This window comes from Topomyia yanbarensis, chromosome 3 (assembly GCF_030247195.1).
Source record: "Topomyia yanbarensis strain Yona2022 chromosome 3, ASM3024719v1, whole genome shotgun sequence".
Classification (NCBI taxonomy): Eukaryota; Metazoa; Arthropoda; class Insecta; order Diptera; family Culicidae; genus Topomyia; species Topomyia yanbarensis.
The window spans coordinates 37,069,402-37,083,273 of record NC_080672.1 but is presented as its reverse complement, the minus strand read 5'-3'; the positions used below and the strand labels follow the sequence as shown (position 1 = coordinate 37,083,273).

General features: G+C 39.4%; 1 protein-coding gene across 7 annotated transcripts in view; it reads right to left on the bottom strand.

Annotated features, from left to right (window-relative positions):
• Positions 1–13,872, bottom strand: part of LOC131690719 (protein kinase C-binding protein NELL2-like) — a 312,172-nt gene that overhangs the window by 7,034 nt on the left and 291,266 nt on the right. For 4 of the 7 annotated variants that reach the window (XM_058976669.1, XM_058976670.1, XM_058976675.1 and 1 more), the window contains 5 exons: positions 12,346–12,606; positions 12,110–12,275; positions 11,565–12,045; positions 11,260–11,493; positions 2,727–2,776 (listed from right to left, as the gene is read on the bottom strand). In XM_058976669.1, the coding sequence (XP_058832652.1) occupies positions 2,727–2,776; positions 11,260–11,493; positions 11,565–12,045; positions 12,110–12,275; positions 12,346–12,606 (1,192 nt within the window). Of the gene's footprint in view, positions 1–2,726; positions 2,777–11,259; positions 11,494–11,564; positions 12,046–12,109; positions 12,276–12,345; positions 12,607–13,016; positions 13,128–13,872 lie in introns of all 7 variants that reach the window. The other 3 variants (XM_058976671.1, XM_058976673.1, XM_058976674.1) reach the window with 3 other exon arrangements.

Below are 13,872 nucleotides of genomic sequence, written 5' to 3'. Positions count from 1 at the left end.
AACATTAAGGAAAGAATTGAAACTATCACCGTTTCATTCAAACTCAATGATCCTGCTTCAGTCCCTTGGGATCATTGATATTTGCCCACAAATCATTACTTCATCATTTCGGACAACCGTAGTTCTATTAAGGCTATTCACTCGACGAAATCAATAGAGCATTCCCCGCATTTAATTGGGAAAATACTAAAATCTAATGAATCATACCTGATTACCTTAGTCCACTCGCATTGCTCCATTCCGGGCCATAAGAAGGTGGATTCCTTAGCTAAAAAGGACGCCTTACGAAAGATTAACCTGCTACAACGATTTTTTCCGTATATCTCGCCAGAGGACACTCGAAAGTAGACAGACCTCATGGAGCAACGGGGAGATTAATCGCTGGCTACACTCTACTATCCCGAAGGTGTCGACGTCATCTCGGTTTAAGGAGATGGATGTGGGTAGTGATTTCATTCGTGTTATGTTCCGGATCATGTCGAATCATTACACGTTGGATGCGCATCTGTAATGGAAAATCGCGATCTTCTCTATATGTCCCTCATCTACCTCTTCCTGAAAACAATTAATATACAAATATAGCCCATCTTTTTCTCTTTGATCCTGCATAAATCTTTCTCTGAATTGCGATCATAGGTAGTATAGTGACACCGTAAAAATCGAAAGAGAAAGTAAACAAAGAGAGCCTCTCATTGTTAGATATGACGCGTTGAATAAAACTCTAGAATTAGGTTTCCTCATTTTGTCTAACATTTACCGGAATATTACTGCGATTTGTGCTGTGAAATTTCTGAAAAAAATTACGAACTTACAGCGGTTTGACCATTCTTTCATTTCTATTAGATAGCGCGGTATATATACCTTCCTGTGCAATACATAAATGGAGACGCATCATTAATTACCTCTGCAAACCTCTGTGATCCTGCAAATACTTTGATTTTTCCACTGTTTCCGGTTGTGCATTCCATCTTCCTCGCCACCAGATTCTACATAAAACAAATTTAAATCGTTTAACCAATAGAAAGAAGTACTAATCACTCTTGCGGGGTGTGTTGATTTATTTTTTGTACAGTGCGACGGTCGTTTGTGCGTTGTGAGAAGAACATCAATAATTTCGTTTGCTACTAACTTCGAAACATTGCTTTTCCCTATGCACCGATTATACAACAGTGAATACAACGAACGTTTAATTGCTGTTTCAGTTACTAGTGATATGCTTTGAAGATGTTAATTTAAATTAGTTTTATGCTATAGGAGGCAATCTTTGTTAACGAAGGTGCCAGCGATTTTTCTTCTTCTATTTACAAGCATGCAAGTACTAAATAAAATCTACTACACACTAAACTACTTTCTACCTAATACAAAGGAAACAGAAAATACGCTATAAAACTAGAACTGAACAAAAATGTAACGGGAGACATAAATAAGAGTTAAATAACCGGATCGAAGGGGAGATGTCAAGAGGTTTCGAGGGAAATGCTATGTGCTGTGTGTGTGATTGACAACGACAACGAAACAAGGATGGTTAAGGGTTATTTTGTTTTACTGTAGGAAAGGGCTATAAGCTATTCCACCGATTGAAAATGATTGAAATTTTCTCATTTGGGGAAAGTTTGGTATGACGTGTCTGGGATGAATTCGATGATTGGTAACTCTGATCACTCGTGTGGGGGGAACCTGGTGTGTTCTGCACTGGAACCTTCTTCGTTAATCTATTTAGCTGAGTTAGATCAGAATAAAAAGAAAACTCAGGAATCGAACAGAAACGGTAACAGACTGAAAAACGTTTAGCAAGAGATTTCTTCGAACATGCCAAGGAAAATCAAACTATTCAAGCCTGGAGGGAAAATAACTTTTGGTTTCGCACTCGAATCAAAACGGGTGCTCGTGTCTAGTGCTGGTGCTTAGATTAACAAATTGAAAAGTGAGTAAGAATTTGCTAAACTATTGGTTGTTTGTTCAGGAAGCGTATTTGGCGGATAGATGACTGATGGATCTGTTTGAAGTAAAATAATTTAATTGGAAAACCAAAAATAAATCGAACTTAAGAAACTGAACAACTGTTCCGAACTGATCCGCTAAGTGAACGAAACCAAAAAATCGTAACCAGTGTAGTTGGGATGAAATGCAGGTTTCGCTAGGATAAAAAGTGTTTTTGAAGGTGCACTTGATCAAGAAAAAAGTTCCCTGCTTCCAGAAGGTTTTCGTGACAAGAGTGCGCTAACGACAAAATGAGTTAGAAAATGTGATCCGTTAAAATTACATCTGTACAACTCGCTTTATTGTACGTCTTGAATATAGAACGAAGGTAATACAGTAGAAAGAAAAATAACTATTTACATCATTTCCAATGTGTACAAGAAAGTGAAGTTAGATTGTAAATATTGCTAGAAAATTACAAGAACTGTTCGATATGAGCATAAATGTAAGGTGGAAATAGAGGTGTGATTTTGTGAGAGAACAGGAATAGAACCGAAGGTAAACAACTAAAGGAACCCTCCCGCGCCGTTCCGGATGGAACTGTGTCCGATGGACAACAGCTTCACCCGGGGTGGGTAGCGGAAGGGTGGATACGTAATTCGAAACTTAAAAGCACAGTATCGAGAACCGAACACAACATTTGGCCGAACAACCAAAGAAAGATGAAAGTATATATAGAACCAAAAGAGATACCAACTCATAAGTAGAAAAACGAATGTAAGTGTAGTTAAAGAGTGATTTTTTACCGATGCACACAACACGCGGAATTGCTCACCAGTTGGGCACAGTAGGGGACCTGGAATGTAATTTGTTCCGCAGGTTACAGCGTTATAGGTTAATAAGTTTCGGTAGTTAAGAAATTAGTGATTAGTTTGAGAAATGGGTGACAATGATGGTAATGTGTCTGTCTGCAGTGTATATGGTTAAAGGACTAGCGGATGGTGGTACAGCTAGCCAAACGTAACGGGGGAGTAACATTGTGTTTGATCGCATTTTTCTTTTGTCAAGGGTAGGACTTTGTCAGTTTGAGTATTTAGTATAGGTTGATTATTCAATCTGGACTGCATAGAAAAATAAAGGATGACATATACAGCTGTGTAATCTTATTGAAAAACTCAGAAACTTAGGGGAAACCGTGAAGATTGATAAACCCATGAAACACACAACAACAATATAAATGCTGCACGGAATCAACAAAATTTGTTCAATGCTAATTATTTGTTTTCATCCTCATAAAATTCTGCAGGTATATCGATAATTTTAATAATTTTAATCAGTTTGTTTTAAAAAAAACATGAAAATAATGATTCAATTAAATTTGAAAGTATTGCGTTATAAAAATTGGCAATAAAAAGGTTTATGAAATTGGAAATCCAAAAAAAACACATTAAATTTTATTAGATAATATCTTTCAAACTTGCGTCGCTGGAAACTGCATTGAAATTGAAATTCTCAAAAATTTCTGTGGCAGATCAGTGGATAGGTGGTACATGTAACAATACCATAAACCCAAAGATATACAAATTCACGTGAAGTTGATTTTTAGAGTGATTGAATATCCTTTATATGAGAAAAGCAAAACACATGATCGAAAAAGAGAAGGAATAGAAATCCAAAAAAATGCTCCGAAGCGCAAGGGTGATCGTCGCACAGCTAATCAACCACGTGAGCCGGAATGCACAACTTCAATTCCACACTCTAGCAACGACTAGGGTACCGAAGAAGGCATTTGCAAGTACAAAACCAGACGCAGCTGCAGAAAAAACCTGTTTTTTCATCATTTCTTTCCGTGGTTTCATGATTTTTCACAACATTCGTCACTTCCTCATTTTCTTACCTGAATTGACATTGCATTTATTATTTGCGTTATTAGTTTTTAAATAATCTGCAATCTACTTTTTAAATACAAATTGAACCTCTGATGTTCTAGGTGTGTACATTGTGTTATTTTACCTCAAACATAACGATCTATCGTACCCCCAGATTCTACAAAAACCTCGAAAAAAGCACCTTAGCTTGAAAAAAGTACCTTAGCTTTTAGATAGGCATAAAACCATTATTGACAAAACGTTGCCAGATGTATAACCTTTCCAACTAGTGCTTGCTTGTCAAAATCAGTGCAAAAATACCATCTCACAAGCTCGCCAAAAAAACTGACCCACTTGACCCCACTCTAATCTATATCTGCTCAGAAACTACAGACCCGTAAAAACTGCAATCTTCAATGAAGGATGAAAATTACTCGGGAGAGCATCACATGTTTACAATAACTTAATAACAAGAAATCGTTGGTAACGATATGGCTGACAACTTAGCCAGAGACCAACTTCCAAACGACTGACGTAACACATTAGGTACTCGACAAGCTAAGCAATTCAGCCAAATACCAAGTGATCTAAAACGAAAAGACTTACGTATAACAATGACAATGATCGATTCTGTAACTACGAACCTGAGGCACCGGAACATATACTCTGCCAATAAGTTGCATACTGCATCATTTCTTCTAAGGAAGCGATATCGCAGACAAAAAGGTATAACACTGGCACCGTGTCGTAACGTCCGAGGTCATTACGTTCGAAGAGTAGTGCGTCACAAAGTCCGGGACATTATGACGCACAAGCGTGCGTCATAACACCCGAAAACAATAATACGTCAAAAGTACCGAAACCATTCTTGCGTCACAACTTCCGGAAGAGGTGCTGCGTCATATTGTCCGGGATCTTGTGACGCACACCGATACTTGGATATAATTACGCAGAGGTATTGTGTCAAAGTCCGGGATGATATGACGCACTCATAGTATTGGATATTATGAGGCACAGGCACTGCGTTATAACGTCCGGTCATAACGTTTCAAAAGTGCGTGCGTCATAACGTCTGGGACATTGTGACGTACAAAGGGTGCGTCATAAAATCCGAAAATAAGTGTGCTCCATTTAGTCCGGGATATTGTGACGCACATCCGTTCTCGTAATGTATGACACACCCGTTGTGCATCGCAATATCGCGGACGTTATGACGCACTGTCGTTTTAGGATTTTATGTTGCAATAGACATCTTGGACACCGTGACGCATTCATAGCGTCGGATATTATGACGCATAGACATTGCGTAATAACGTCCCAAAACAGTGAACGTCATAATGTCCGGGATATTAAGACGTACAAGAGTGTGATAAGATCCGAACGCAAGAATGCGTCATAACATCCGAGGTAATTCTTGTGTCGCCCGAAAGTAGTCTTGCGTCATAATTTCCGGGACCTTATGACGCGCACTGATATTAGGATGTTATGAGGCAGAGGTATTGCGTCATAAAGTCCGGGATAATATGACGCACTCAGTGTTTCGGATATTTTGACGCACAGGTACTGCGTCATAGCGTCCCAGATCATACAATGTCTACGAAATCGACTGCGACATAAGATCCGAAATCGAACGTGCGTCATAACGTCCGGGACATTGCGACGCACAAGGGGTGCGTCATATGATCCGAAAACAAATGTGCGTCACAAAGTCCGGGACCTAATGACGCACAGCCGCTTTCGGATATTATGACACAGCCTGGTGTGCCATATTATCCCAGACATATTGACGCACCCTTCCGACGCGTTAGAAAATTCAAAACAATGAGTGCGTCATATTATCCCGGCCTTAATGAGACGCAATTCCTCTGCGTCATGATATCCTAGTATCATTGTGTGTCATAAGATCCCGGACATTGTGACGCAGGACTACTTTCGGGCTTTGTGGATGATTGAAGACTTTAAGACGTACAATTATTTTTGAACCTTACGACGTACTATTGTGCGTCACAATGTCCCGGACATTATGACGCATATAATTTTGAGACGATATGACCTGGGACAATATGACGCAGTTCTTATGCGTCACAATATCCGAACCTATAGGTGCGTCACAGTGTCCAGGATAGCGACTCTGACATAAGATCCGAAATCGAATGTGTGTCGTAACGTCCGGGACATTATGACGCACAATGGGTGACTTCGGACGTTATGACCTCCTACGCTATGACACGGTACCCATAACACTATGAGGAAATTCCCCCTAAAAAGATCGTTCCGTTCATTTGGTCAGAACTCTAGCTGCGCCTGTATTATAAACGGTCATTTGTAAGTGGGTTATTCTGCATGTTTGGGAACAATCTTACACTAGTGGTCTGTCCCCCGTATACTTGCGCATATGTCAGTGGCTCCATCATCCCATATGCAACCATACTCCCAACTAAAAATATATGTGAAATTATCGTTTAAGCTGGTGAAGAATTACTTCTGTGTGTTATGATGAGTAGTCTTCGGATATATGGCTTGCCTGTCCCAAACGGATCCTCAGTTACATTCATAATGGAGTACACGGCTGAGACGACACATGTGAATAAATAAATTATTCGATTTCAACTACAACGGATTTGGGCAATTTTTTATACTGTTATATATTCTGCATCCTCAGAATTTTTACGCGGGAAATACGGGCGCATAAAAAACCGCATAATTCAAAAATCCGCCTTAAAAAAGCGTAAAAAACCCGCGTAAAAAAGACTTCAGTGTATAGCAAACAGCAACAAAAGAGAATTTGATTAGTGGTCGCAGTTACAAAATATCCGCTAATAGGAAAAAAGGCATGTGTCAACATCACTACTGGCAAGTATGCATGCACGAGACATTTCACATGGATTTGTCATGCCATATTTGTTTAAAGCGTATCTCGTATTCTGTCGTGACTTCCGATGTGGAAACAGGAAACCAGTGAATGAATACTTTGCTGAAGTGCTTCAACCTGGTGGATGCTCTACAGTTTCTAGACTGATTTTTTCGGTAGAAAGATACTGTTATTGACCTCCTAGTGGTTCAGTCATTTATATAAGAATAATCGTTTTCATAACGATTTCTGAAAATAAATTTGGGATATTTACCCAAGTAGTATTTCTAGTTTTGTAGCACACTACAAGTGCTTTATATGTTTTAAAAATGGCTTCAAGAGCGTTATAAAACTTCCATTGTTACTAGGGTATGATTCAGGTTATTACTGAACAGCAAATTTAACATTTCTTGATAACATTTTTTCGAAATGGTAAACATTAATCCATCAATTTGAAAAGAAGTTCTACTATTTCATTACAGATTAACAGGTATAGCATTCGGAAGCACTCATTCGAATACTTAGCGATCAATTTGAATATATATCAATGTTGCGCCACTGGCATATGCATAAGCATTAGAGTGGGATATGGTTATATGAAAAAAATAAAATTTCGCTCCGTGTAACTTTCTGGGTCCCATTTAGGTACCAGAACAAATTTTAGGCTCGATCGGTGAAACTATATTTTTGCGCCCAAGGTTTAAAGTTTACATGCGATTTCGTATGGGAACATCGACTTTTGCAAAATAATTCTTTCAGGAGTCGCCCGGTACCTCCTAAAAATAAATAGATGTCTGATTTTTATAGAAAATTTGTGAAGGAAACAAAGTCTCGAAGACCGCGAAACGATCTGATGCTTGTGGAAAAAGTTATTAAGCAATAATCGACTGATGCCTTGAAGCTTGATGAAAATTTTAATTTTTATAGCATCACTGCTGCTGACGGTAGAATTATATACAAAAATTTTAACTTACTCTTATTATGTACAAAAGAAGCCTCAATTTTTCCCTCTAAACTCTTGTGAAGTGGCCAAACAGTTCCAAAAATTGATTAAGGCACATTAAGAGAAGATCAAAAGAAAATTGCATATAGTTAAACATAAGACAAGACGTGACAATCGGCTTCTTATTTTTCCTTCGACATTATTCTTTTTGCACAATTTCACCCTGCCGAAATCTTCCGAACAGTGTTGCCATTTTTATTAATGAAAATGGAGTCTTGTTAATTTTTTTCACGCCGGCAATATTTTGTATCTTGAATCCACTATATTGATGAAGAGAACCGTTTTGCCATGTCATGGGTGCTTAGTAAGGTTTGATGAAGCCATTTTCTGAATAATTTTAGATTATTGTGTGGTTTCTGTCTTATTTTTGTTAAAGTTGATCAACCATGTATAGTGGTAAATGCATAAAAATCCTTGTTTCACTTTGCCGCACAATTTCCGTTCAATTTAGTTATTTTTACTTTTTTTAACGATAATAATTTTATTTGTCAAAAGTAATAACAATCTTTTCTTATAAATATAGCAACATTGCAAACATCATTTCGCTATCCCTGTAGTAACATTGCGTACGGTGCAAAAAGTCAGAATCAACCAATCAGGAGCTGTACCATTCTGACGTAAAATTGGAACAAAAACGCCCCCCCCCCTATTGTCACGTCTTGTCTTAGAGTTAAACAACCAGCAGCAGTGGTGCAAGAAAAAATGAATATTTTATCAATCGTCAGAGCATCAATCGGATTCTACTTAACACACAACGATTTATTTTTAGGAGGCAATGGGCGACTCCTGTAGGAATTATTTTGTGAATGTTAGTTTTCCCATACAAAATCCCATGTAAACGTTAAACAGTGGGCGCAAAAATATAGTTTCAGGGAACGAGCTCAAAATTTGCACAGTTGTTCTAGGACCCAAATTGTACCTAAATAGTTGCTCGGAGCAGGAATTCAATTTTGTCCCACCCTAATAATCATACGAGGGATAAACCACTAATGAAAAATTATTCCCGAATATGAAAGATAAACCACTTTAAAATTTGTATTTTGGACAAAGTATAAAAGGTGGGTCTAATGATTTAGTAAAATAATGTTATGTCTGTTTGTCTGTAATTTTACTTCAAAACCAATATTGTGGTGGTGTGTTTCATGGGCTTCACAACGTATTTCATTTTGGCACTCGAACCCAGTATAGTCTAGCTGAAAATGACCCGGAAATCTGGCTGGTTTTAGTTAGTATCCAGCTCCAGTGACATAACAAATTCTAATTAGAATCGGTTGTGTCAGTGTTGTCGGAATGCTAGCTGAAGCCAGAATTCCGGCTGGATTTACTGGGAAGCTTTGTTCGTGACACCGACTAATTATAGCTTTTGATGAGCCTTTTTTTCAAAACGTATCTAACACAAACGTCAAACGTCAGAACGTCAACGGTGAAGAAATCGACGCTTAGCATTACATCTACATTACTGAATGCACTGGGCATGCGTATTTTTTAGTAATATGTGAGACAATTAATAACACGGTAGTACAGTGATTTTCTTTTTTGCATTTTCATTTCTAGAGGCTACAGTCGATCTTAGAACAACTGTAACTTGTTTTTAGAGACATGCCAGTAGAGCACTTCTATCGCAATTTTTTGAGGTTGCCCTGGGCTACAGTATTGCGTAATGAGTTGTATAGTACAGAAAAAGAAGAAAAACCAATAAAAGGTTTCTCATCATAATTTCCATACAAATATCAAATGCATTGCTGGATGCCAGCCTATAACCAATCGACCCAAACTGTTGCATAGTTCTTTGGGACCCTAAAACGGTAAAAAAATGTTACTCTGAAAAAAATGCTCATTCTACCCTTTTTACCGTAAGGAGCCATGCATAAATGACGTAGCATTTTGGGGGGTAGGGAGGGTATACCAAATTTGTGTCGAAGTGTGACGAGGGGGAGGGTAGGGTCAAAAGTTGTGCGACGTAGCATTAAGTTTAAAACCCATTGTTTACAGACAACAATTTAATGATACTCCATTCCTTCGAGAAATAAATTTAAATTCAAACAAGTTACTTTTGAGGCGGTTTTTCATGAGGTAAATTACGATTCGTGGAATTACAAGTTCGCAAAAATACGAAAAGATTTTGTATGCGGATTTAACTTGCTACATTAGTTAGCTGCTAACTAGTAGACTTAGTTTCGAAGCTGAATTAAATTTTCACTTCGGATTCAACCAAACAAAATTTAGTAATTTGGATTTCGGATTCAACCAAACAAAATTTAGTAATTTGGATGAACGTATGCTTTTTAGAATCATTGGCAGCTGCAGGATTGTGATCTGAGAGAACTTCTCTTCATGCTTCCCTTGCCATATAAAATTCAAAACAAAACTATCAACATTATATTTGTCATGAAATGGGCTTATTTTGCACGCAATTTGCTGTTATAATGAAAATGTTGATAAAAGTCGTCAAACATTTTGAAAAGACATGCATTTAAAATAATTGAAAAACATATGTAACTTATTTTCATCCCCGGCCGCTTTGCGTGGGACTAGGGGGAGGGGGTAGGTAAATGTTACATTATTTACAAGGGGGAGGTTAGAATTTTGTGACCAAATGCTACGAGGGGAGAGGGAGGGGTCAAAAATCGCCGAAAAAAGCTACGTCATTTGTGTATGGCCCCTAAACGATCTCAAAATCATTGCTTTGTTTCTAGTTTTCTAGTACGGCATTCTACTACGTCAACATATCGAAATAACATTCCTTCCTTTCCCATCAGAAATCTGCATTCTGGACCACTGTTCATTGTTAGTTACAATGAATTCAAAATAATATTATAGGAACCGTAATTCATCAGACGTTTTGCACTCTTCTTGATTGTGTTTTTGTATTGTTTAAAATGTGTCTACTATTGTGAAATGAGTGTTTACAGTTTGTACTAGCTGTATTCCAACGGCAAATCTGAAGTGTCTTGTTGGGTTGCTCTTTCGTGTATGGAACTTTCTCATGTGTAACCCGGAAAAAGTGAGGAAGCACAAGAGAAAGGATAGTTTAACTTACTAGCAATAATAATGTATCGTGTTTAATGTTGGCAACGGATAATGTGGTTAACCGATTGGAAAATGAAAAAGCAACCAACAATAATAAACGTATAATTACTGGCATAGTCCAATAGCGATACTCGGTCGTTTTGTTATTAAGTTAAAATCTAATGGCATAATTAATATTCTAAACATAAAAGTATGATTAAGCAAACATAAAATACACAGCTAACAGAAGGCGCTGCTTCGGTTCAAAGCCGCTGAATTTGAATGGCAAGCGTGTGGAACATGCCGTTATTAGCTCCGGTGAACATTTTCATTGTTATCACATTTGGTTAGTCAAAATAATGTTCCGATTACACAGCGACGACAGCATGAACCGAAAGAGCAACTTAGTCGGGGGAGAATTTGAGGGCTATTCTTTGTTGTATGATAGAATAAGTAACAATAAAACTGTAGAGATTTTCTGTCCTAGCTTAACGTTAACGAACGATGCAACAATTCTCGGAAGTAAACTGTGGACGCGTTTTCTGTGTGTACTCTAATGTCTCTCAGACAGGGAATACAGCTTATGGATGCGGAAACGAACAACCTACCTTACAGGAACAGGTGGCACACTCTCTGGACGGGTACTTGAACGTCTGTCCAGAGGTATAAATGTGCTGCTCGTACAGACAAGAGCTTCCCCCAGTGATCCCGTTGGCGGTTGCGTTATCGAAGCCGCACATATCGTCCGGACACCGAGGGCAGCATTCATCCGATCCCAGTGGTAGGGGATTATCACAAGTCAGCGGTGGACATTCCAGCTTCCAACAGTCGAATTCACCGTACTGAAAAAAAAAGGAAATACGTTAGAAGCATACGTATGGTTGGGTTTACTTCCAGTAGTGTGTTAACTCACCAGACACTCGCACGTCTGACACTGGTAAATCCACTGCTCCCCACTGCGGAACGTCACATGCTTCAGCTCCTGGTGCTGACAGGACTCTTTGGGATCACACTGAGGACAGCACAGATCTCGCGCGCTGCCCCGCCTCCAATTCGAACAGTTGCACGGTGGTTCCACGCAGCTGATCACCCCCTTCGAACAGGTGCACACCTTGCACGGTTGGTTCCGGGGTGAGATCTGTCCACCGTCGGGAATCTCACTGTCCTCAAACATACAACTTAACCTACAGTCGGCAGTTGACCATGACCCCCTGCTACTGCTGCTGCTGACTTCGCCTGTACCCGCCGCCGCCGGGCACACACACTCGAAATGTCCCTGCGTATTCACACATCGCGCCGTCAGGTGACAGCTGTGCGTGTTCAAATAGCACTCATCTATATCTACACAATCTTTCCCTTTGGTTTCAAATCCAGGCTTGCATTTGCAAAAGTACCTAAGTAAGTAATAGAATTATCAAATACCGTTCAAAAGCAAAAATAAGTAAACCTTCCACTTACCATCCTGGCATGTTAACACAGTTCGTTGTCTCCTTACACCGGTGCACTCCGGTCGCACACTCATCCAGATCCTTCTCGCAGGATTCGCCCACGTAACCCGCACGGCAGGTACACACCCCGGGTGTCCGGCATTCGCCCCCGTTCAGACAGGTTTGGTTACACACCGCTAGTGAGGGGGGAAAATTAACGTTTAGACAGTCTTCGCCGCTTCCTAGATTTCGGACTTCAAAACTTACGTTTACAGTCATACCCGTCGCCCTGATAGCCCAGCTTGCAGCGACAGTGGTACGAACCGGCCGTGTTGATGCAGTCCGCGTGCTGATGGCAGCTGTGCTCTCCGGACTTGCACTCGTCCACCTCGACGCAGTTGAACTTGTCTAGCTGCCGGTAGCCGGGCAGACACTCGCACACGTACGAACCGAACGTGTTGACGCATCGCGTGTTCAGATGGCAGTGATTACCATTAAGACCACCTTGTTGAGCGCATTCGTCGATGTCTGATGGTGTGATAAGAGACACAGCGAAGAGGAGAGAGACAGAATAAATATGTTAGGATACTTTGGTCGATTTGTTTTTATTTTGCACCAATCCGTTCCGCGCGAATACGAGAGTAACATTTAAACTACAAAATTGCAAATCTTTTCCAGCTGCCGTTCCATTCGGCTGAACTCTTGTATTCGCGGGACACTAGCAGCAGTTAATTGGATCGGATGTTTCGGTTAGTGTCACTCGGTTTTGGATGGGACCGCAAAAGAGCCATACAATAAATATATATTTTGTTTTCAAGAAATTAATTTTGGATCGTTGCTTGTGGTTAGCGAGCTAAGACGGATGGATGGAGGCTAGCGGTAGTGTCAGTGTGTCATAGAAAAATAAAACGGAATAAAACGCATTCATATATCTTCACCTTCTTTTGACTGAACCACTTCGTTTTTCTGTTTCTGTGAGTGTTTATTTTTGTGATGTTGTCGTTTGCCGTGCGTACGCCGTCGTCGTACTTTTCGCCTATGTGGAGTATCTAAATTATTGAATTATTTATTGAATTTTCTTAATTTATTAAATGTATTTTTAGTCATTTGCATTTGTTCGGCGGAGAGCAGCGGGGGAGAGAGCTGTGTTTTGGCGGTACCGTGGGTTACCTTTTTGCGCGCTTCAGAAGCTGGACGGTCCATTTGTAGAGTCGATTCGAAATAGAAATAAAATTATGAAGACAAGCAGCAACAGCGACGCCTTACTCCGGTGCGGTGGTCGGATTAGTGGGATTTATTCTAATATAAACATCGTCTATGTCACAAATCGCGGGAACTGTGGAACTGTTGTTATTAAAATACAACGAAATATGGATGGTAGCGTAGCAAGTCCACTTTCAATCAAATTTAATATCGAACGTGAAGATTCTATTTTTTTATATTTTCAACCGTAAAGAGCGTAGAGTAGGGTTGGACCGTTTTTAGACGTTTTGCGGCTTCAGAGTAGACTTGAACTTTATGCCCCAAAATTCTACGCACATACTCAGCGTCATGTTAATGCGTCGTATCAAGATTTGTAGCAATTAATTATTTTAAACACCTGTGTTGTACTCGAATGAAGAAAACGTAGGTTATGCGTATAACAGCAGATTAGAAATTATTGTGAAAGCTGAACATAATAAAAAAAACTGTGATTTTGTCATAGCATCACACACTCATACCCATGTATTCGAAGAGCAAGAATAATTCAGTTATTGTTAGGCATTCGCCTGAACAAATCATTTCATTTATAAA